Source organism: Larus michahellis, chromosome 15 (assembly GCF_964199755.1).
Source record: "Larus michahellis chromosome 15, bLarMic1.1, whole genome shotgun sequence".
NCBI classification, from domain to species: domain Eukaryota; kingdom Metazoa; phylum Chordata; class Aves; order Charadriiformes; family Laridae; genus Larus; species Larus michahellis.
This window is the reverse complement of record NC_133910.1, coordinates 13,945,618-13,965,704: the sequence shown is the minus strand read 5'-3', so window position 1 is coordinate 13,965,704 and position 20,087 is coordinate 13,945,618. Positions and strand designations below refer to the sequence as shown.

Sequence of the window (20,087 nt, the reverse complement as noted above, 5' to 3'; positions counted from 1 at the left end):
TCATCTCCCAAAGCGGAAGGTGAAGCCCCCTTTTTTCCTGTTGTAGCCGTTGAGCTCCTCAGCCAGGTTGCCCAGCGTGCTGCTGCGCTTCTCCCCTCCCGCCGGCAGCAGCTCGGAGCCCCCCTGCCTGCCCAGCCGCTGCCCGTTGCCCTCCTTGCCGTAGCCCTGCAGCTCCCGGGCGATGCCCAGCAGCACGTTCAGCTCCTCGCTGCGCCTCCGCCTCCCTCCTGCCCTCCAGCAGCTACCCGGGTCCTCAGCCCCCGCCGGCCAGCTGGGCTTGAGCGGGGTCCCTTCCCCGGGGTCTCCGGGCTCCTGCCGCTCGCTGGGAGGGAAGCAGGCCCCCAGGCTCAGGAGGAAGAGGCAGGACAGCGAGTAGGGTGCTCTCATCTGGGGGAAGCAGAGGAAGGGAGAGACGTGTGGGTAAACGGCAGAGCATCCTTGGGCAGCGGGTAAAGCAGCGGCCAGGACGCGAGGCTGCAGAAGGGCTGCCCTTGGCGAGCACGCGTTCCCCATCCCTGCCGCAGCACCCGCAAACCAGCCCTGCCACCCCGCCACCCTGCGAGAAAACCCCTCCGGCACCCGCCGCTCCTCCCGCAGCCCCCACGCCAGCACCCGGCTGCAGTGGGGGTGCTGGGGGACCGGGGGCTCTGCCTCTCCCTCTCGCCTTAGACCTGCTCCCCTTCCTCTTCAGCAGCTCCGTGCTCACAATTTACAGCCTTGCAGCTACTCCCCTTGTTCGCAGCTGAGAGCTGGGCTCTGCTGGGGTGGGGGTGGCTGAGTGGGCTATTAGCCAGGCTGATGGGCTCCGGAGCCGCCCGCTCCTCTTAGAGGCTCCGCCGGGAGGACTTAAGTGTGTTCGCCTGAGCCAGCCTCATCTTCCCCGTGCGCAGGTCCTGCCTGCGGTGCCCGGCTAATGCGGGTGTGGAGGAAGGTGCTGGACATCCCTCTGCTTCATGGGGCTCGGAGGTGCCCCCCCGGCAGCAGGGTTTGCTCAGCAGGGCGGGACAGAGCTTGGTCCGGGGCCACAGGCGGCCCCGGGAGTGACCTTGAGTGCAGGCAGGACTGCTCTGCCTCCCCTTCCTCCTCCTGAAAAGGCTCAGAAAGGGCAAATGGATTTATTTATTTATTATTATTATCATTATCACTATTATTATCATTATTATTATTATTATCATTATCATTATTATTATTTTGCTGGAGGTGTTGCCTTAAAAGTCACCGCTGGTGATGGTGGCCAGGGTGTCTGCCCTGGTGGGGGGCTGCTGTGGGTGCTCCTGCGCCCGACCCAGCCGAGCCCAAGCCTTCCCCAGCACCCCCCTGGCCCGTGGGCTTCGCTTTGGGGTGCTCCCCCCCTCATTCGCACCTTGCCGCTCTTCTGTCCTCTCCCCTTTTGCACCCAGTTGCCCGTCATGGAGCCAAATTGCAGGGTGCAGCCAGAGCCAGGGGCACCTTCCCAGCACCAGCAATGGGGGCTGCTGAGACCCCTCCTGGGTGCCGGGGGGTGCCGGTGGGTGCCCTGCCTGGCTCTGCCTGTTACCCTCAGCTGCCTCCCACCATCCTTTCCCTCCCTGCCGGCTGTGCTGCCCATTGAGGCAAGGGCAGAAAGCAGGGGTGGGCAGACAGACAGACAGACAGACGGCCGGCCGATGGCCACTCACCTCTCCGTCTTGAGCGATGCCCCAGTGCCACCTGCCCTGGCCCTGCTCCGTGCCGCCCTGTGCCCAGACTGAGCCGGCCAGCCCGCCCTACCTGCCATTAAATACGCGCCGGCGCTAATTGCCGTGTCGCCCCCGGAGTGCGTGGCCGGCTGGCAGGGCTGTGGCCGCTCAGAGCAGAGGCTGGGATCCCGGCGGGGAGGGGGACAGGGGGGACGGCCGAGCCGCCACAATGGGAGCGCGCCACCACCGCTGATTAACGCGCCTCCTTCGTTTGCTGCCTCATTTGGAGGAGAGGCTGGGTGTGCGCCGTGTGGGAGCTGGCCTTGTCACCGGCGGCTGGTGTGGACAGGAGGGTCTCGTGTCCCCCACCCCCTCGGTGCGTGCGGCTGTCGGGGGTCCCAGCCGTGCGTGGCAGTGTGGTGGGTGCGCAGGCCCCGGCAGAGACCACTGCACCCCCAGACCCACTCTGGGGCTGGCCCCGCATGGACAAGCCCGAGTGTGTCCCCCGTCCTTGGCCAGTGCACGCAGCCACCAGTGCCAAAGCGTGTCCCCCAACGCCTGGCGCTCGGCTGTCCCCTCCCAGGTCCCTCCTGCCCGGGGCAGAGCGGGGTGTGGGGTGGGCAGCACCCGCTGCGCAGCAGGAAGGGGCCGGGGGCTCCACTCAGCGCTCTGCCCATCGCCGCAGGCAGCGGGTCCCCTTGGCACCGAGGCCTGCCACCACCCTCTGTCCTGGCCCCAGGGCCACCCCTGGGTTTGGGCTGCAGCCCCTGGGGAGCCTCCACTGCCCCACCCCTGTCCCCCCTGGGTCTCCCCAGCAGTTTTGCAGAGCAGTTTGGGCAGGTGAAGCTAATGATGTACCGGTTTCTGGGGAAGCCATGCCGTGAGCCTGGCACAGGGAAGGATCCGTCACCTGCAGCCCGTCAGGAGCTGCGATAATCCAGTGCATCCCTTTGCCATCACCATGGCAGGTTCCTCTGGGGATGTCCCTGCACCGCACAGTGGGCACAGCTGCCGACACGCTAGCTAACGATGAGTTCCTTTTATTAAGGAGTTTAGAAAGTCCACATGTACAGCGCGGGACACCACTCACACACGACCTAGACTTCACGGCACTGCTACACACCACCGCCCGCCCCAGGGCTTCGCCGAGAAGGTACGTGACCAGGTCCCAGGCCCCTGGCCCACCCCTCTCCAGGGAGGGGTCACCACGGGCGGGTTGAGCCTAATCCGGGGCCGCGGAGCAACGCGTGCACTCTTGGGAATAATCCTGGGAGATCCTGGGTCTCAGCGTGGATTAAATACCTCTCGCGCAAGTCAAAACATAGTCATTAGGGGGCCCTGGGTGACACAGGCAGTTACACGGGGGTGTGCTACCCACAGACCGCACACACAACGTCCCCTCCCCGCCATGGAAAAACACCGGTGGAGGCATCCAGGGAGGGGACAAGCCTTCCCGGCAGGGCCCATGGCTCCCTGTGCCGCCTTGTCCTGAAGACAAGCGCTAGAAAACCCGGCTACAGCTAATCACTGAAAGAAACGAACAGAAACTGTGCTCCCCGCCCGTGCGGGACCCTTTCCGGAGGGGTCCAGCGGGGTGCAGGGAGCCCCTCGGAAGCTGCCGGTGGCTCCTGCTCTCCTGCTGGCTGGGAAAAGCCAGCACTAAACTCCCCCAAATCCCATCGCTGGAGGAGGCCAGCGGCGGCTGCTCCGGGCAGGGCTGGTGGGGACGGAGCCGGGGGCTGTGCTCGGAGCTCGCCCTCACCCGAAGGACCTGAGGAATGTCTCTGGCAGAGAGGAAAGCTGCAATGATCCCTGTGCATCATTTGTCCCTATTTCCCGGCAGGATAGACAGACAGAGACATGCCCGGCACAGGATCTGAGGTGGGGAAGGCTTAAAAAAAAGGAGAAGCACGGAGGGAAATGCAAATCAGCCACAGCCGGGAAGATGAGCCTTTGATCTCCCAGGGCTTTAAGCCCCGCTGGAAACAGGGATGGCGGGAGCTTCCCTCCTCTCCTTGGGCTGTCTGTCCATCTGATGGTGTTCGTTGGGGCCAGGGCCCGGCGCGGGGGCTCTGCTCCCCATCGCTGCTGTAGCACCAGCACAAAATCACGTAAAGGGTGGCAGGGCCCCAGCTGTCCCCCTCCCCTCCTTTTTTTTGGACATTAAACCCCCAATTAGAGTCCTTCCAGGGATCCAGAGGGAGAAGTCACCCCACACCCTGTGGCAGCCCCTCTTTGGGTCGGCCGGCACAAGGCATCGCCTGCCGCCCGGTTATCAGGGCCCTGCAGATGCTAAGCCCCACTCGGGGCTTCTTTTTGCAAAACCTTAATGGGATTTGAAGAAATGAAAGGCTTTGAATATCTGCAGGTGCCGAGCCAGAGCGCGGCTCATCCTGGGTGAAAACGAATGCACATCCCCGGGCTCAGAGCGAGCGGAGGGGGCTGGCGCGGGGGCACGTGGGCATGCTGTCCAAAGTCCAGGGTTTCGGGAAAGGTCACCGCTTTGGGATGGTGAAAGTCCAACGTGAGTCCGAGCAGGTCTGGTTGGGAGGCAGGAGCTGTGAAACGCAGGCAGAGCCGTGCCCGGAAGCGAGCCTTCCTTGCCTCCTCTTCCTCCTCGCCATGCTCCCTCTTCCCCCAGCACTGGCAAAACAGCTCCGTGCCACGCTCGGGTGTGGGTGCGCGTCCTCGCAGCACCGTGCTGGCTTGCTTTGGGGTGCTCCAGGAGCCGGGACGGGGACGAAGGAGTTCATAGCTGTCCCTTTCCATCTGCGTTGCTCTTGCAGGGGGAGAGGCGAGCGTTGTGCAGAACGGAGAAGGAATCACTGGCACGGTCCGGCTGCAACCTGGCCGAGCACCCCCTGTCCCCCGTAGCCCCACGGGGTGAGCCTTTGCCCTGGAGCAGCAGCCCCATCCCTGTCCCAGGGGCTCTGCAGGGCTCGGGGGCTCCCCAGGGCGAGTGTCTGCCAGTCCCTCGCCAGCTCGGCCAGGCCACGGCCAGGTGTCTGTGCCCAAAATGGAGATGAGTGGAGATGCCCAGCCTGCCCGGGCTGCTGCATCCCTCCCTCCCTCCCTCCAGGCAGCCCTTTCCCTTCCTTGCCAAATCCCTGCACCCCGCTGCCCTCTGTCGCAGCCGTGAGCACCGGCCGTGGGTCATGCTCTGGCCAGGAGACCTGTTTTGGCTACAGGGGAGCCATGGCAGTAGGAAGCAACGGTCCAGTGATGTCCGTGGATGCCCGGGAGCTAAAGCCACCCTTGCTGGGGACAGGTGCTCCCCCGGGGCACCTTGAAGATGGGCCAGCCCTTGGTGAGGATGGGGAGGGTGGCAGCTGGGGGGACGGGGCTGTGGGGTGATGGGGAAGGGCAGGGGGCTGGGCACGGGGTGGGGGGGCTCATGCCATCCGGCTAATTCTCCTCCCGGACAGGCCGGATCTTCATCTCGGTGAACTTGAGGGAGTACTGCCAGCCGGTCCAGGAGGACCACTCGATGCCGTCGGCGTAGGAGCTGTGGTGGCCCTTGAGGTACTGCCCGTTGAGGTTGGAGGTGTGGCAGTTGCGGTACCACCAGGCGCCATGGTAGAAAGATGCACAGTTGTTCTCCGAGTGATCGTTGTCCAGGTCCTTGGTGGTGAACTTCATCCCGTTGTGCTTTAGGAAGGAGTCGCCTGCCGTGGGGGAACGGGAGCCACGATGGGCCCTTCCTGCCCCTCACCCTGCCCTTGGGCTGTCTCCCCCCCATGGGGGGGTCCCCTGGGCACCCCGAAGGGGCACCTTCAGTGATGTACAGGGCACTCGGGGTCACCCACCCTGCAAACATCCAACCACAGCCCCTCTCCTGCCTCCAGCTCCCTGTGGCTGCAGGGATGCAGCCAGGAGTGCAGGAGGAGACAGCCAAGACCCCAGTGAGGGGGTTTGGTGTCCGTGGGCTCCCCCTGCCCCATGGGACAATGTGTGCCCCCCAAGTTCTGCCACCCTACCTGCTGTCCCCGAGTAGTCGGCGATGGAGACAGGGTACCCATCCTCCTCAGGGTCGACGGAGAAGAGCCCCACGCCGAAGCTGCCGTAATGGGCGAAGGCGGTGCCGTTGTCGAAGTCCTCCAGGTCGATGCGGAGCTCGTAGCTGCCCTGCACCGTCAGCACGTGGATCCGCTTCAGCCCTGCGGCGGAGGGACCGGGTGAGCGCGGGGACCCTGGCAGGGACGGGAGGGCTGGGGGTCCCTGGGGAGGGGGCCGGGGTGGGATGGGGAGCGGTTCCCCCCCCGGCTCTCGCTCTGTTATTGCAGCACGGCCACGGGCTTGTGCTCAGCTCGCGGGCAAACAGCCCCATCGCTTCCCTGTGCAGCCACCCCGTCCCCTCCCGCCTGCCCGGGCTGTCACTCCTAGGACGTGAGTGCTGGCCAGGGGGGTCCCGTGTCCCCAAGGAAACCCAGATCCCCTGGGAGGCCCCCAGGCTTTGCCAGCCCACTCAGGAGCAGGCACTGCCAGCCCCACGCACCTAACCAGTGCTCTCCCGTCAGCTTCCCGAAGCCATCCCGGTAGGCTTCCCAGCCGCGGAAAAAGTTGACGGAGCCATCCTCCCGCCGCTGAAACACCTGGGGAGGGAGACACCTCAGTCGTGGGGCTGTCCCGAGCCCGTGCACCCCGAGCAGCCCCCCCTGCTCCTCCCCAGAGTGCTGCCCACTCCTCCCCGCCGCCGGCTTAGTAGATGTGGGCGCAAATTAAACCCTTTCTAATCAGTAATTACATAGGGATGCTGGTGAGTAGGTCCCCAGGGAAAAGCCAGATCAGGCTCCTGGGGATGGATGAATTGGTTCAGATAAAACACTTCACTGGATCCTCTGCCTGGAAATGGGAGCGGAGCTCGGGAAACCCACGGTGTGTTCCTGCGGGAAGGGGGCGGATGCCCTGGGAGGGGTGGGCACCCTGCACCCGGCTGCGCGCAGGAAACCGCCTGGGCTCTGCCATTGCAGGCAGGAGCGGAGGCAGGGAGGGAGGGACAGACACACGGCTGTCCCCGCAGCATGTGCTGCCCAGGTCAGTCCAAGCCATCCTGCAAGTTATGGAATGGTTTGGGTGGGAAGGAAGGGACCTCAAAGATCATCTAGTTCCACCCCCTGCCCTGGGCAGGGACACCTCCCACCAGCCCAGGTTGCTCCAAGCCCCGTCCAACCTGGCCTTGAACCCCTCCAGGGATGGGGCAGCCACAGCTTCTCTGGGCACCCTGGGCCAGGGGCTCACCGCCCTCACAGCAAAGAATTTCTTCCCAATATCCAATGTAATCTGTGTCTAATCTAAACCTACCCTAACGGCAGGATGCTCAGTGCCCTGGAAAACTCCCAGGTCTCTGCTCTCTCCTGGGCAGCCACCCCGTTATCAGGCATCGTTCCCGTGACAGCCTCATTAGTTTCCCACAGAAATTAACTGTGGGGCACTGACCGCCCCGACTCCTGCAGAGCCCCCAGATCCCAGACAGATCCCCGGGGCTCAGCATGGCTTTTCTCCTTGGAGCCTTTCCCTTTTCCTCCCCCATCTGCTCATCGGCATGTCATGCCCTTGTGTGTTTCATCCCCTTTTATCCGTAGTTTCGGGTTTGATTTATTGACAACGATCCAGAAAACGCTGCTGCGCGTCTGACCATTTGAACTTAATTAAGCCTCCAGCCCTGGATTAATTGCATTAAACTTGGCTGAGCCAGCCTGCCCGTTTGCCACCAAGCACTGCGCTCCTGTGGCCATGGCAGGGGGGGACGAGGTGCTGGGTGATTTAGGACCAGCCACCCCATGTGCCGGTAGCCAAGGGGTCAGAGCACCCTGTCCTTGGGGCTGTGCTGTGCCGACGAGCCCGTTCACCCACATCCAGCATCCCAGGCTCGGGCAATGCTGCCGTGCTGGCCGGGAAGCCGCCGTGCTTTGCTCCACTGTGGGGATGCTCCTTTGCAGCCTCCCCCTGGCTGCTCCTGCCCATGCAGGGTTTCATCCTGGCATGTGAGAAGACCCAGCTCATGAATTTCACACCCATTTCATCACCAGACGGGCACTTTTGGGGCCGGGGTTGCCCGGCGCAGGCTGCGGCGCGCTCCTTAGCACGGCACAGCTCTGATCCTGCTGTACTTACCTTCTAGAATTAGAGCCTTAATTTTTATCCCTGCGTTGAGCACTTGAGAAGCTGCGGTTAAGCCCGTTTAAAGGGGCTTTCTTCAGGCTTGCTGGGAGCGGGGGATGGCGTGGCTGGACAGGGGCCCGAAGCTGATTTTCCCCGGACAAAGTCGGCTCCGGCGCTGCCGGACGTGGAAGGCGGCAGAGGCAGCACCGATGCTTCCTCTTAATCAGCTTTGACCCACAGTTGTAAATAGGCCAATTGCCTGAGCAGTGCCCAGGGAAGCGTGCGGGGCATGTCTCCGTTGGCTGAGCCCCGGCACGGCTTGGCAACCACCCTGGGTGCCGGAGGAGCCCTCGGTGCCCTGCAGCCTGCCCGGCTTGCCCCAGGGGGCTGGAAACCAGGTTGAAAGGGCTGGAGGGCACTGGAGGTCCCATGTCCTCCTGCGTCTCCTGCTCCATCCTCATCAGCTCTTGTGCACAGTCCCTCCTTGTGCTTCACTTACGGGAGCCTCCTCCTCACCCCCGCACCGTGATGCTGCGTGTACCGGGATGCTGCGTGTACGGGGATGCTGCATGTACGGGGATGCTGCCTGCACCCGTGACCCACAGCCTCACCACGCTCCCAGCCCTGCCTTGCTGCTCTTTTCCTCCTCATCAAATATGCATCACCCCCTCTTAAGCAAAAAGGATTTCCTTCCCTTCTTTAAAGGCAAGGCTGAAATATTTATCTCCCCCGCTCTCTGCCTCCCCCGGTCGTGCTGAGCTCGCAGGGCAGGGACGGGATGCTGCAAAAGCACCAACCCAGAAAAATGTGTTAAAACCAGAGAAAAGCGGGAGCGCCAGCCTGTGCTTGCCGTGGTGTTGTGGCGAGGGAGGGCTCTGCTCCCTCTGCCCGCAGCCCCCTGATGCCAGCCCCCACCAAACCCCCAGTGGGCTCAAAACCCCACCACAGCCACAGCCTGGGGAGATGCTCAGCCATCGTCTTGCTGCCACCGCTGTGCTCCAGCTCTCAGGTCATGTTTTCAGCAGCCACGGCACAGCCCCCACATCCCCGGCCCCACAGCATTCCTCTGAGCCCCGACACAGCAGGGAGACCATCTTCAGGTTCAGCCATGGAGAAGACAAACTGGGAGCAACGCAGGAGCCGGTCTCCGGGAAGTGCCGATCCCGTGTGACAGCCTGCACCCATCGCCGCCGGCAGCGCTGCCCATCCCGGGGACCCGGCGGCCTCTGCCTGTCCCCGCCAGCAGAAGTGTCTCGTCCCCCTTCGTGGCGACACATAAATCACATCTTTTGTAAACAGTACGCATTTCCCCGGGCTCGTCTCACCCGCTGCCTTTGGCTTACCCCCGCCCGTGTGTAAACGCATCAGTGTCTGCTCAACCCCCCCAGCCCGTGCCGGGACCCCTCCGGGGGGTGATGAGCAGCCTGGGCGAAGCCGTCCCCGTGAGCATCCCCAGCGCGGCAGGTGCCCGTGAAGCTGGAAGCTGTCACTTAACATCACCACAGCCCTCTTCCTGCCAGCACAGCGTTTTCTTCCACATCCTTTGGCTTTCCCACCACTTCCCACTACATGCTGTACATGGAAAATGATGCTGATGCAGCCGGAGCCATCATGGCACCATCGCTTACAGGATGGAGATGCTGATCCCAGGGGGGCTTTGCCCTGGCTGGGCAGTGATGGAGGCTCGGGGGCACTGGGAGGAACGTGGGGCATTTGCAAAGACTTCCCAAGACAGAAAAGGCAACTTTTCCAGGCCTCCCAGGATGCCGAGCCTCCCCCACCCTCCATCACCCCATTATTACTTTAATAAAGTGCCGGAGGTGAGCGTCAAAGGGGGAGTCGGGGTCAGGCTGGGCAATTACACGGCTGCAGCCCGGCGCTGCCGTGAGGCTGGGGTCACCCGGGGCAGTCACTGCAATTAAAGCTGGCGCTGAGCACAAGGCGAGGATGCTGCCGGTGATGCCAGCGGGCACCGACCCGGACCCACGTCCCAGCCGGCTGCAAACATGGCCCCGCTGCTGGCAGGCAGGGCCAAGGGGGGGACAGAGCAGCCTGGGGGGGTGTGCTGGGGGTTCTCCAGCTCTTCCCTCCCACGTTTCTTCACTTCGTACCACCCTGCCCTGCATGGATGCAGCTGCTGGCTGCCTTCTCTGCCAGATTTCTGCTTTTTGACTATGCAAAACAGGCAGCAAATGGCCCCAGAGCTGCAATCGCTCGCTCAGCACAGGGGCCTTCAGCTGCCCGGGGCTGGATGCGGCCGTCGTGAGGACGAGAGCGGTGCCTTGCTCAGCCTGCCCGAGGAAGGGGACAGGGAACAACCAGGGACCCTGCCTCCGGCAAGGGGACAGGGTGACACCACAGATCACGCCATGGGGACGGGGAGGTGCTGAGCAGCCCCGGCCGGGCTTCCCCCCGACGGGGCATCGGGGAGGCTCTTCCCTCTGCCCCACTGCCCGTGGTCTCTAAGCCATCCATGCAGGCTCAGGCTCAGCTCAGCAGCTCCCGAGTCAAAATTGATTCAGCTGCTGCTATCACTTCCACCCACCCACCCACATGCAAATAAGCCCAAATGTCAGGAGTAATTGCTCCAGAGGAGGAGGAGGGGAGGGAAACCTCCCGGGCTCTCCACCATGGTGCTATGGCTCACCTGGAGCCCCAGGGAGACCCCCCCAGCCCCACGGGAGATGGCTGAGACACCCTGAAGGACTGGAGGTATGTTTGGGAGCCGGTGCTGCAGAGCAGCCCCAAGGAATGGGAGCCTGGGGCGAGCACCCTCGGCCCTGCTCTGGACGCACCCGTCTCCAGACGCTGGGATTCGGCCAGTCCGGCCCCTCTGCCCGGGCCGAGGCAGGGCAGAACCGTGGAGCTGCGGGCAGCCCCGGGCCAGCCCTGCTGCCGGATCCCACCGTGCTGCCGGATCCCACCGTGCTGCCGGATCCCACCGTGCTGCCGGCTGTAAAATCATTTGCTTCGCCCCCTCCCCAGCCCAGCCTGAGCCCTCCCAGCTGCAGCAGCTTTAAATAAGCCCCTGCGTGTCTTGCTAATCACCTTGGGCTGCTCTTCAGGCAGCGCTGGAGCAGGGCTGGGGCTGGTGGAGGCTGTGCAGACTGTGCGCGGGGTTTGCAAGGACCTTCCTCGCCCTGGGGAGCAAGCGGGGTCCCGCCTTTTCCCTCTGTGAGCCCCCCCAGGAGCTGGGGTCCCCGGGACTGTGCTGTGCCTCAGTTTCCCCGCGGGGGCTGCTGGTACCAACCTGTGCATGACAGGTTGCTCCTGCCTGGGGTGGGCTCCGGGCAGCCCGAGGCTGAAGGCTCATCAGCCCCCCAAGGGCAGGGGGGCTAAGCTCCCTCCTGGCAGCGCTCAAAGCTGCTTAGGGGAATCAGATCGTGGGGATTTGTCTCCTGGAGCACCCAGCTGGAGGGGCACTGACCGTCTCGGCTCACACAGCGTGTCCTCAGGGGGAGGCTGCCTGCCCCTCCCCGTCCCGATGAGCCCCCTACCACCTCCCCGGGGACACCCTCGCTGCCCTGCTGGCACCCTGAGTGATGCCCTCCTGGCTTGGGGCCACTTGCACCCAAGGAGCCCCTGAGGTTGGGGGGGGTCTCTGGGCTTGGGGCTGCCAGTGCTGTGTCCCCCCACTCCCCTGCTCCCTGCCCCCATTACTGTGATTACGGGGCTGTTGCAGCCGCCACGGCAAAGCAAATCGGACAGGGCAGCCGGGGAGCGAGTGAATCAGCATGGCATCGGAGCCGCCCCGGGCACCCCTGCGTTAGATGAGGCGAAACACTCTGGGTTCAGGGTCCGTCCTGAGCCCCAGCTCCGGCTCATCGGGACCACGAGGACGGGGCAAAGCTCAGCCATTTGCCCCATGGCACAACTGCAGTTATGCCATGCCCCAGCCCGGCACCAGCCCTGCCGAGAAGGATGAACTCCAGCCATGGCATCCAGCTCCCGGCATGAAACCACCCTCCAGCTCCAGCCAAGCTTCCCGAACCCTGCTGGGCTCCGGCCGGCAGCGCCAGGCAGCTCTGCCGATGCTGCCAGCACGGGTAACACTGACAAGCCCGTTTGGCCGCTTCCCTGCAGGACCCGGTACCCTGTGCACCGCCAGACCCCATTGGCATTTATCCCCCATCCCGATGACACATCCAGGCGCCAAGAGTAATGTCTCCCGCCCCTGGCATCCCAGCGTGGGGACAGCCCGTGGCTGGCGGTGGCATCACGCAGTGGCCCCCAACACAGCAGCAGCTCACCGTCCAGCCGCCCCCGTCGGTTGTCATGTCACAGTAGACCTGGAAGCCAGAGGGATAGTGCGTGGGGAAGATGGAGTAAACCCCGTCTTCTTGCTGTCCGCTCATGTAGATGTCAAAGCAGTCTCGGGGCCGGGAGCCTGCAGCAGGGCATTGGGATGGGGTGGGACAAGAGGAAAGCTGGTTAATTAATGATCTAATTTAATGTCTTGCCATTTCTTTCAGGCTCTCAACCTTGCTGCCAGCTCTAGTTGGCGGCTCGGTGCTGCCTTGTTCTTTCCCTCCTTTCTCCTCCGATGCTCAGGGTGAGCAGTGCCCGGGGGCCTGGGCGGCCAGCGGGGACCGACCCCATGTCCCCGAGCGACGGCAAGGACAGGCTGGGACCCAGCTGGGGAGGAGGGAGCCCATGTCCAGAGGCAGCTGCAGGCAGAGTGCGGGCATGTGCTCGCAGCCCCAGGACAGTCTTACTCAGCTTCATCTTAACCAAATGATGATGGATGTGACTGTTTATTCCGAGTCCCGTGCAGCGCTGCCCTCTGCACCCGAATGAAGGCGAACGGTCACCTCTTGCTCTGCTTTTACCCCAGCCATGTCTGCGTGGGTCTGCAGGGGTGTGAGGTGGCTTTTGTGTTGGCTTTGCAGGCTGCTTTATGGACAACTAGGGGACACCCGGTGAGAAACACCCCTTCTAGGACACAACTATCCATCTCCCCCATCTTCTTGCCAGCCCCCCTCACTGTATTAAAGCCCTTTCCCCCATCTCAGGTGGTTTTCTCCCTCCCCTCCTCTTAGGCAGAGACCTGCCGAGAGCATCCCCAGCCATATCCCTCTCCCAGGGATGCCATCTCACCGTTGGAGCAGCCCCGTGGCCGCACTCCCCTGGCCGGCGCTCGCTGCAGGTCGGCCTTGGGCCGGGGCCGGGCACCACCACGGTCCTTCTGCAGCGTGTCGAGGACGTCGCTGACGGAGCTCACCAGCCGAGCCATGTTGGTCTGGCTCTCTGAGAGCAGCTGTGGGCAGGGGACACACAGAGGGGACAAGGTTAAACCCCTTCCAGCCGCTTGACCACCCCGCCACGAGGATGCTCTGCCCATTCCCACAGCTCCCCAGGTGTTTGCCTGGGTATGGGCTGGTGGGGACCAGGTGGGGACATAAAAGCCACAGCAGATCCCATATGCATCCCTGGTGCTTTCTGACCCCGGGTCAGGGTCCAGATAGCACCTATTGCCACCGGGGCTGAGAAACCCCCCAACTTGGGTGCATCAGTGCCGCCACCCCGTGGGATAAAGAGCATCTCTGGGCAAGGGACAGGATTGCGGAGGCGGCAGGAATAGCCGTGTCCTGAGACAGCCGCCGGCTCTCCAATGTCCCCCGAGGTGACCCGGGCCCAGCAAGTGACATGGGGTGGCGGCGGCAGAGCAGCAGGATGGGGAGCGAAGCGCAGCAGTGGGGATGGAGCAGCTCCAGCCGGAGGGCGATGAGCACCAGGAGGGATGGGCACGGAGCTGAGCATCCAGCCATGCCCTGGGTCTTGGTACAACACTCGGCAGACCCCCGGCAGACCCAGGTGAGCACTTCAACACAGCTCATCGGCTGAGAAATTTTTGGGACTGTAAATAAGGGGGGGGGGGGGTTGGTTGCTGCATGAACCGCCCTTGGGATGGTCCTGTGCTGTGCTCGGCTCAGCTCGGAGCCCCCAGACTGGACCTGGCGACGGGAAACCCCCCATGTGGGAGGCTGCACAGCCGGCTCGCTGGCACCGGGGCCATTTGGCATCGAGACGCAGATGGCTGATGAGCTGGAGCTGAAGTTTTGCTTCCTAACTTGCGATTCCCAGGCACCTGCCTTAAACCTCGGCTCCTTCTGCTGGAGGTCCCCCCTGGACACCGTGGGCAGGGGCTACGAGCAGCTATGCCCTTGGGGACGTGACAGGGGGGTTCTGTCCCCAGGGAGCCCCATGTGGCTCTCCCAGCCCTGTCTCACCTGGATGAGCCTGCCCTGCTCTCCCTGCAGGGCGCTGAGCTCCTGCCCCATGGCGCTGTGCCCCTTCTTGAGGCCGTCGCAGTCGGCGCGCAGCTGCACGGCGTGCATCAGCAGCTTGGCCACCTCGTCCGCCACCGTGACCAGCAGGGCCTTCTGCTGGTTCTTGGTGGCCTTGGCCTCGGCGTCATGGTCGGTGATGGCGCGCAGCAGGGACGTCTGCAGCCCCTCCAGGCGCCCGAAGGTGCCCGCCGCGTCGGGGCAGTTGGGGTCGATGAAGATGTTGATGCGGGAGCTGTCGGCTTTCTCGATGGTGACCAGCGCGTTGGCTTCCTCGGGGTTGGTGCTGATGACGGGGGGCGACTCGGTGACGGGTGTGTGGTAGTGGTTCATGAAGAGGATGGCCCCTGTCACCGTCACCGCCAGGAGGACAGCCACCGAGAGCAGGACGGTGCACAGGATGTACCCGCAGCTCATCCTCTGCAGACAGAGACGGACACTGTTGGGACCCATTCGGACGGACCCATCCCGCTCCCCTTCATCCGAGAGGTGTGTTCAAACCCTCATGAGCTTTGGGGGGGTCCAGCAATGAGGGAGGCGATGTTGGACACGGGGGTGGTGGCAGAGGAGGGGATGCGGGGACTCCGGGAGCCCTGCGGTTCTGCCAGGGACGCAGAGGCCATGGGCGAGCGCTCAGCAAGCAAAGCAGCTAAACCCGCCTGGGAGCCGGAGGTATGAAATAATAAAGAGAGTGAACGTGCGGCGGCCGCCTGCTCCCGCTGGCATGTTTTATTTAAGGCGGTGATACTCAGGCGGAGCAGCCCCGGCTCCCTGGGAGGTGCGTGCGGGGCTCCCTGCTGCCCTGGGCTCAAATACAGGGAGAAAAAGGGAAAAAAGGGACATCCCTTGTGTTCCCTGGAGCGGGGACCGTGGGGAAAGCAGGGAGGGGAGGGAAGGCAGGGGCTCTTCCCAGCAGCAAGGGGAGGCTGTGGATCAGTGCTGGGACCACGTCGCCCTGAGCACTGTGGGGACCTGCTCCGCACAGGGCATCTCCCAGCTGCGGGGGGCCACACGTCCCCGTCCCCCTTGCGCCCTCGCTGCCTGCTGGAGGGGAGCAGAGCTGCTCCCAAAGCCCTCGGACCCGTCGCAGAGCCTCCCGGCGAGGGGGAGTCGCTGTGGGAAAGGTCTTTGACCCCCCTGAGCCACTCCGGCAGCTCTGCCGCAACAGGGACGCGTTGGCTCAGCCTGCAGGACCTGCTCCCTGCGCACCAGGAGCCTTTTCTCCTTGCAAAGCAAGAAGCGCCAGCGCCGTCAGCGTGGATGGAGCGAGCTGTCACCCAGCCCCATCAGCCCCCCGTCCCACCCCCCTCCTTCTCATTACACCTGCGGGACAGAGGCTGTGATTTTCCCCTGACCCCGTCCACGGCTGTCACAAGGAATTGCAGGGCTGCCAGAAAACTGCAGATTCGGAGAGACAAAGACTACTTTCCCCAGAAACGAGGGGAAAATTGCTGCATCTGCAAAGATTTCCCAGGCCCTGTCCCCTCCTGTGCACATCTATCTGGAGTGACACCTTCCTTCAAGCACCCTTCATTTCATTCACGCTCCCGCAACCATTTGCATTAAGGTGACCCCGGCTGCGGCAGGGCTGGCCGGCCAGGGGGCCACGGATGCCCCATCAGCCACGGGGGATGCTCCGGGTTTCTTCCCCAGCCCACAGAGCGAGGCTGGAGATGCAACGGCGCGGGGCTGAATGGGAAGCCACCCTGCGGGGACCTCCGTAATGAGGCAGCCCCAGGCCCAGCCCTGCGGTGTGCATTAACAGGAGACGTCCAAGGCAATAAGGGGAGCTTTCATCAAGCAGACGGTCGAGGACTTTACCCAGCATTTGTGGACACGGAGCCCCGGCTCGGGGGCACAAGCGGCACCCGGCAGCAGCAGGACAGTGGCAGATGGAGGTGGGAGATGCCCATCACTGACACCCTCACGCAGACACCCAGGACCTGCGCTCGACCCGGCCCCTCGGCACCCTGCGAGCGGAGAAGTGACAGGAGGGACGGCTGCTGACCGGAGGCCAGCCTCAAGTGGTTTGGGATACGTGGGGTGAGCAGGGAGCGTGTCCCCGTGGCTGTCCTGGCTGTCGCAGCACCTTCGGCTCCCTGGCTCCACGTCCTCCCATCCCACACGCTGCTGCTCCCCACCACGCTGATGTCCCCAGCTCAAAACGTGCCTGATGGGACACACGGATGGGCTGCGATGGCCGAGGGACCCGTCTGAGCAGTAGCGGTCTCAGGAGCAGAGCTGTGCACGGCCGATGCTCCATTTCCCGCAGCCACAAAAATCCCAAATGCACTTTAACACACCAAAAATCCCACAGCTCTGCCCAGGAGCTGCATCCAGCTGTTTTCCAGCCTTCGAGCCCCAGCATCGCTGCTCTCCTGCCGGCACCAGGAACTGTGGCAGGAACCGGGGGCCGAGCCCCTTCGCAAGTGACCCCCACTGCTTGCGACCGCGAGATCCCGAGCGGTGGCAGCTTTACGAGTCCCACGGCATTTTGCTGGCAGGTTGTGTTACCTGGCAACCTGCAGTGGGGAGAGGAGGGAAACGCTCAGCCAGCGGCACCAGCAATGCTCCAAACTGGGGTGTGGGTCCCCCCAAACCCCCCAGCACAGCAGCACTGCCTCTGCTCGCCCAGCTCCCGGCATGGGGCCCTGCAGCCGCCTCTGCCACACGCTCCTGCCCCACCATGGCCACGGCCCTCGTGGCTCCGGGGGGTTTTGCCCTCCATTGCATGGTCTCGGGCTCCTGGATCTTCTTGCCAAGGCTTTCAGGCAGCCGCAGGACATCTCCCTGTTGACCACGTGGCAGCTGCCCCGGTTATTGATGTCCCCTTGGGAACCCCTCCATGGGATGTCCTGATGTCGCCACACCACTCCTTCCTAAGGAGGGAAGAAGCTGCAAGGCTGGGAGGTGCTCGGGATGAGTGGAGCTTCACTTGCAAACCTACTCTGGAGCTGGGGAGGGAGCCCCAGGCAGGAACTGAGGCACCGTCACATCCCGGGCACAAAGCTGAGCCGGGCTCTCCGTGCCGTGTGCTGGCTCAGGCAGTAGCTCCATGCTTGGCCATCATGCCCCATGGTGGACAGGTCCTTGGTGCCCCAGGTATGCCACATGAGCAGCCTGTGGGCCACTTTGCACCCCAGGGCTGTGGGTACCTGCAGCCCCTGTGCCCGTCATCCCCCCCAGGCGTCCCCAGCCTCCTCAGGCAGCTGGACAGGCGAGCGGCTGTGCTGGCCGTGGGAGACAGCAGCTCCAGCAGGTGCAGCCTGTGGGGAGGGAAGGATAAGAGCCAGCTTGTCCCTGAGGCAGCTGGAGCAGAGTCGGAGGTGGGCAGGCCCCCGGGGAGCATGGACAGAGCGTGGTGGTGGGAGAGGCTGAGCTCTGCCGTGGGAGATGCTCTTTGGGGAGGAGATGCCCTCTGCTCCTGACGAAGCCGTGGCTCTTTGCCGGCTCACCAGGCAAGCTCTGCGCTGTTGGATGGTGGGCAGCAATCGTGGGCAGCCCTGGGTGCTCTGCCCCTGAGCCGTGCCCTCAGCCAGCTACAAACCAGGACCCAGGTGGTGCTTCTGAGGCAGGTGGACACCGTGGTTTGCATCGCCCAGGCTCAGCTGCTGGGGCAAACTTTAGTCCAGGTACCCCCTTCTTACTGATGGGGTCCATGCAGCCCCGAGAGAGCCTCAGGGAAGCAGGGGACAGTCCCATACCCCGCCTAAGCCATTGCTCGCTCCAGAGCTGCTCAAGCAGCTCATTTTTCATCCCTGCCGCTCGCCCTGCGCTGCTCCGCTGTCCCTGTCCCTCTGCGCCCTCCCTGCCTGCCCAGCTCTGCTCAGCTTTGTGCAGGGCTGCAGCCCCCGTCCCTGCTCCCCCGGGGGCAGGGCTGTACCCCAGATGCCCCCCCTGCATCCCGCCGCTCCCCGCGCCCTCCCGGAGCCTGAGGCCGCACTTTGCTCACTCCCCGTAGGCACGGAGGCAGATGAACTGAATCCTGCTCCTGGTACCTGCTCTCCTCCGGCATCCAAAGCCTGCCTGCCGCCGCTCCTACAGCACGGCGCTTTGCGGCTCGGGGAGAGGAGATGGCTGGGGAACGCACCGGAGCCAGGTCTGTGGGTGAGCAGGCACGCAGGCTGGGATGGGTTTCCACCGGAGCTTATGGGAGCCGGGAGCCCATCACCGGCTGCAGCACAAACTCTGTGCCCCCTTTGCAAACCATCGGTCGCCTGCGTGGAGGGGCTGCGCACCGGGGAGGCAGCGCTGCCGGCACCGGGAGAGGAGAGCGAGGTTTATCTCTCGGGGGGGGGTCTGAGGCAGCCCCTCTCCAGCGAGGCGAGGGAGCTGAGCGGGCAGAAGAGGGCTCAGAGAAGGGTGTGCAGAAGGGAGAAGTCAGACAGAAGTCCCTTTCCCGCATCACTGCGGGTGGAAGGGTGACGGGGAAGTGGCAGACTTGGGGGCAAGTGAGTCTCATGGCTGCGGAGGGAGAGCTGGCACTGCCGGCTCCTTCCCTCGTCTCGCAGGTTCCGTCGGAGACTCGCTTTCCCCCCAGCTCTCCCCAGGCACGTTTGCCCACACTCCGCACCCCTTCCCGCCCTGCCCGCGCCCAGGGTGCACCACTGCGCGGCACACGGTGGCCCTGCCTGCGCGCTGGGTGCCGTGCCCTGTCCCGTGTGCGCGCTGGGTGCCATGCCCAGTCCTGCCCGCTCTCTGGGTGCCATGCCCAGTCCTGCCCGCTCGCTGGGTGCCATGCCCAGTCCTGCCCGCTCTCTGGGTGCCGTGCCCAGTCCTGCCCGCTCGCTGGGTGCCATGCCCAGTCCTGCCCGCTCTCTGGGTGCCGTGCCCAGTCCTGCCCGCTCGCTGGGTGCCGTGCCTGCGCTCCCTCCCCCGCTCCGGCACCCTGGCCGGCTGGAGGCCGGGGCTGGCGCACGTGCGGCGGGCTGTGCAAACAGGCTCCGGCACGTGCCGGGCCCCCCGCGCTTCGCCGCACCCCGCCGCAACGCCGGCCTCTCCCCAAAAAACCGGGGGGGCTCCTGGAGGTTGAGAGAGGGCCAGACGGCCAGGAGCCCCCGAAACCAGGGATGGCTCCGGCTGCAGCAGGAGCCGAGGTGCAAAATCCCCTGTGCGGGGTTATTTAAGCAGTTTGAAACGTGCAGCCGTTCAGGAGAGGCGTGTGGGGCAGCCCCGGAGCATCGCCCGCTGCCCGGCCGAGGGGCAGCCGCGGCGCCGGGGGGTGAGGGGACATTGGCTGCAAATGAATAAACTCAATAATTGGTGGGGGGGTGTCGGGGCGGTGAGGGGAGGCAGCCCTGGGGGGAGAAGCAGCGGCTCACCCCGCCGAGCTGCACCGGGAGAAAAGCTCGCAAGCTCGCTGGGGGGGGAACGGTGGGGGCTCCGGGGACCCCCGGTCTGGCCCCTGTCCCTCTGCCCCCCGTTGCCCCCCCGCCCCGCGCCGTACCTGCGATTTCTCCTGCTGCCCGTCCTCAAGTTGCGAGGCTCCTCCCATGGTTTTCCAGCGCTCGTTCCCCATCGTGCCGCCAACTTCCAGCCCAAGTGCCCAGACCTTCCCCCCCCAAGCCCTTGCGGGACCCCCCCCACCCGGCAGCGCAGCCCCCGGCCCGCCCGCGCTGCCCGGCTGGCGGCGGCGGGAGCACGGGCGGCGGCGGCGGCGGCGGCGGAGGAGGAGGAGGAGGGAGGGAGGAAGGGAGGGAGGACACGGGCACGGACACGGGGGTGGATCTTCCCTCCCCGCCCGCCCCGCTCCCCCCGGGGCTCCCCCGGCCCCGCTCCGGGGACGCCGCCCGGCGACGCCCCGGGGGCTCTCCCTGCCCGCCCCCAGCACTGCCCCGAGCGCCCCCCGCGGCCGCCCCAGCGGCTCCGGAGGCATTTCGGATCCGCGCCCCCCCCACCGCTCCCGCCCCTGGGCTCCGCAGCTGCCCAGATGTGGCGGCACAGCTGGAGGAGCCGCAGCAGGTAAGGCGGGGGCTGGGGCCAGCGGGGCCAGGGGTGTTACAGGGGGCCGGGGGTCAGGTGGGGGGCTCGCCCCCTTTCC

The 20,087-nt window shown here is 64.7% G+C and overlaps 2 protein-coding genes across 2 annotated transcripts; both read right to left on the bottom strand.

The window, feature by feature from the left end:
* QRFP (pyroglutamylated RFamide peptide) lies at positions 1-387 on the bottom strand. Its single transcript, XM_074608582.1, has one exon. The coding sequence runs from the start codon at positions 385-387 to the stop codon at positions 1-3; it is 387 nt and encodes a 128-aa protein (XP_074464683.1).
* Positions 388-2,676: 2,289 nt separating this feature from the next.
* Positions 2,677-19,599, bottom strand: FIBCD1 (fibrinogen C domain containing 1). Its single transcript, XM_074608850.1, has 7 exons — positions 19,494-19,599; positions 13,991-14,467; positions 12,858-13,017; positions 12,011-12,147; positions 6,154-6,250; positions 5,636-5,815; positions 2,677-5,323 (listed from the first exon to the last, which is right to left on the bottom strand). The coding sequence occupies exons 1-7, from the start codon at positions 19,563-19,565 to the stop codon at positions 5,064-5,066; spliced, it is 1,383 nt and encodes a 460-aa protein (XP_074464951.1). The 5' UTR covers positions 19,566-19,599; the 3' UTR covers positions 2,677-5,063.
* Positions 19,600-20,087: the final 488 nt, after the last annotated feature.

What these genes read in the sequence shown, in the direction of transcription:
- QRFP (XM_074608582.1), bottom strand. Translation starts at nt 387, where the DNA reads ATGAGAGCACCCTACTCGCTGTCCTGCCTCTTCCTCCTGAGCCTGGGG.
- FIBCD1 (XM_074608850.1), bottom strand. Translation starts at nt 19,565, where the DNA reads ATGGGGAACGAGCGCTGGAAAACCATGGGAGGAGCCTCGCAACTTGAG. An exon ending in CCGACGGGGGCGGCTGGACG is followed by an intron (nt 6,251 to 12,010) that starts GTGAGCTGCTGC and finishes CTCCCTCCCCAG; the next exon opens with GTGTTTCAGCGGCGGGAGGA. An exon ending in GACGGGAGAGCACTGGTTAG is followed by an intron (nt 5,816 to 6,153) that starts GTGCGTGGGGCT and finishes CCTCCGCCGCAG; the next exon opens with GGCTGAAGCGGATCCACGTG.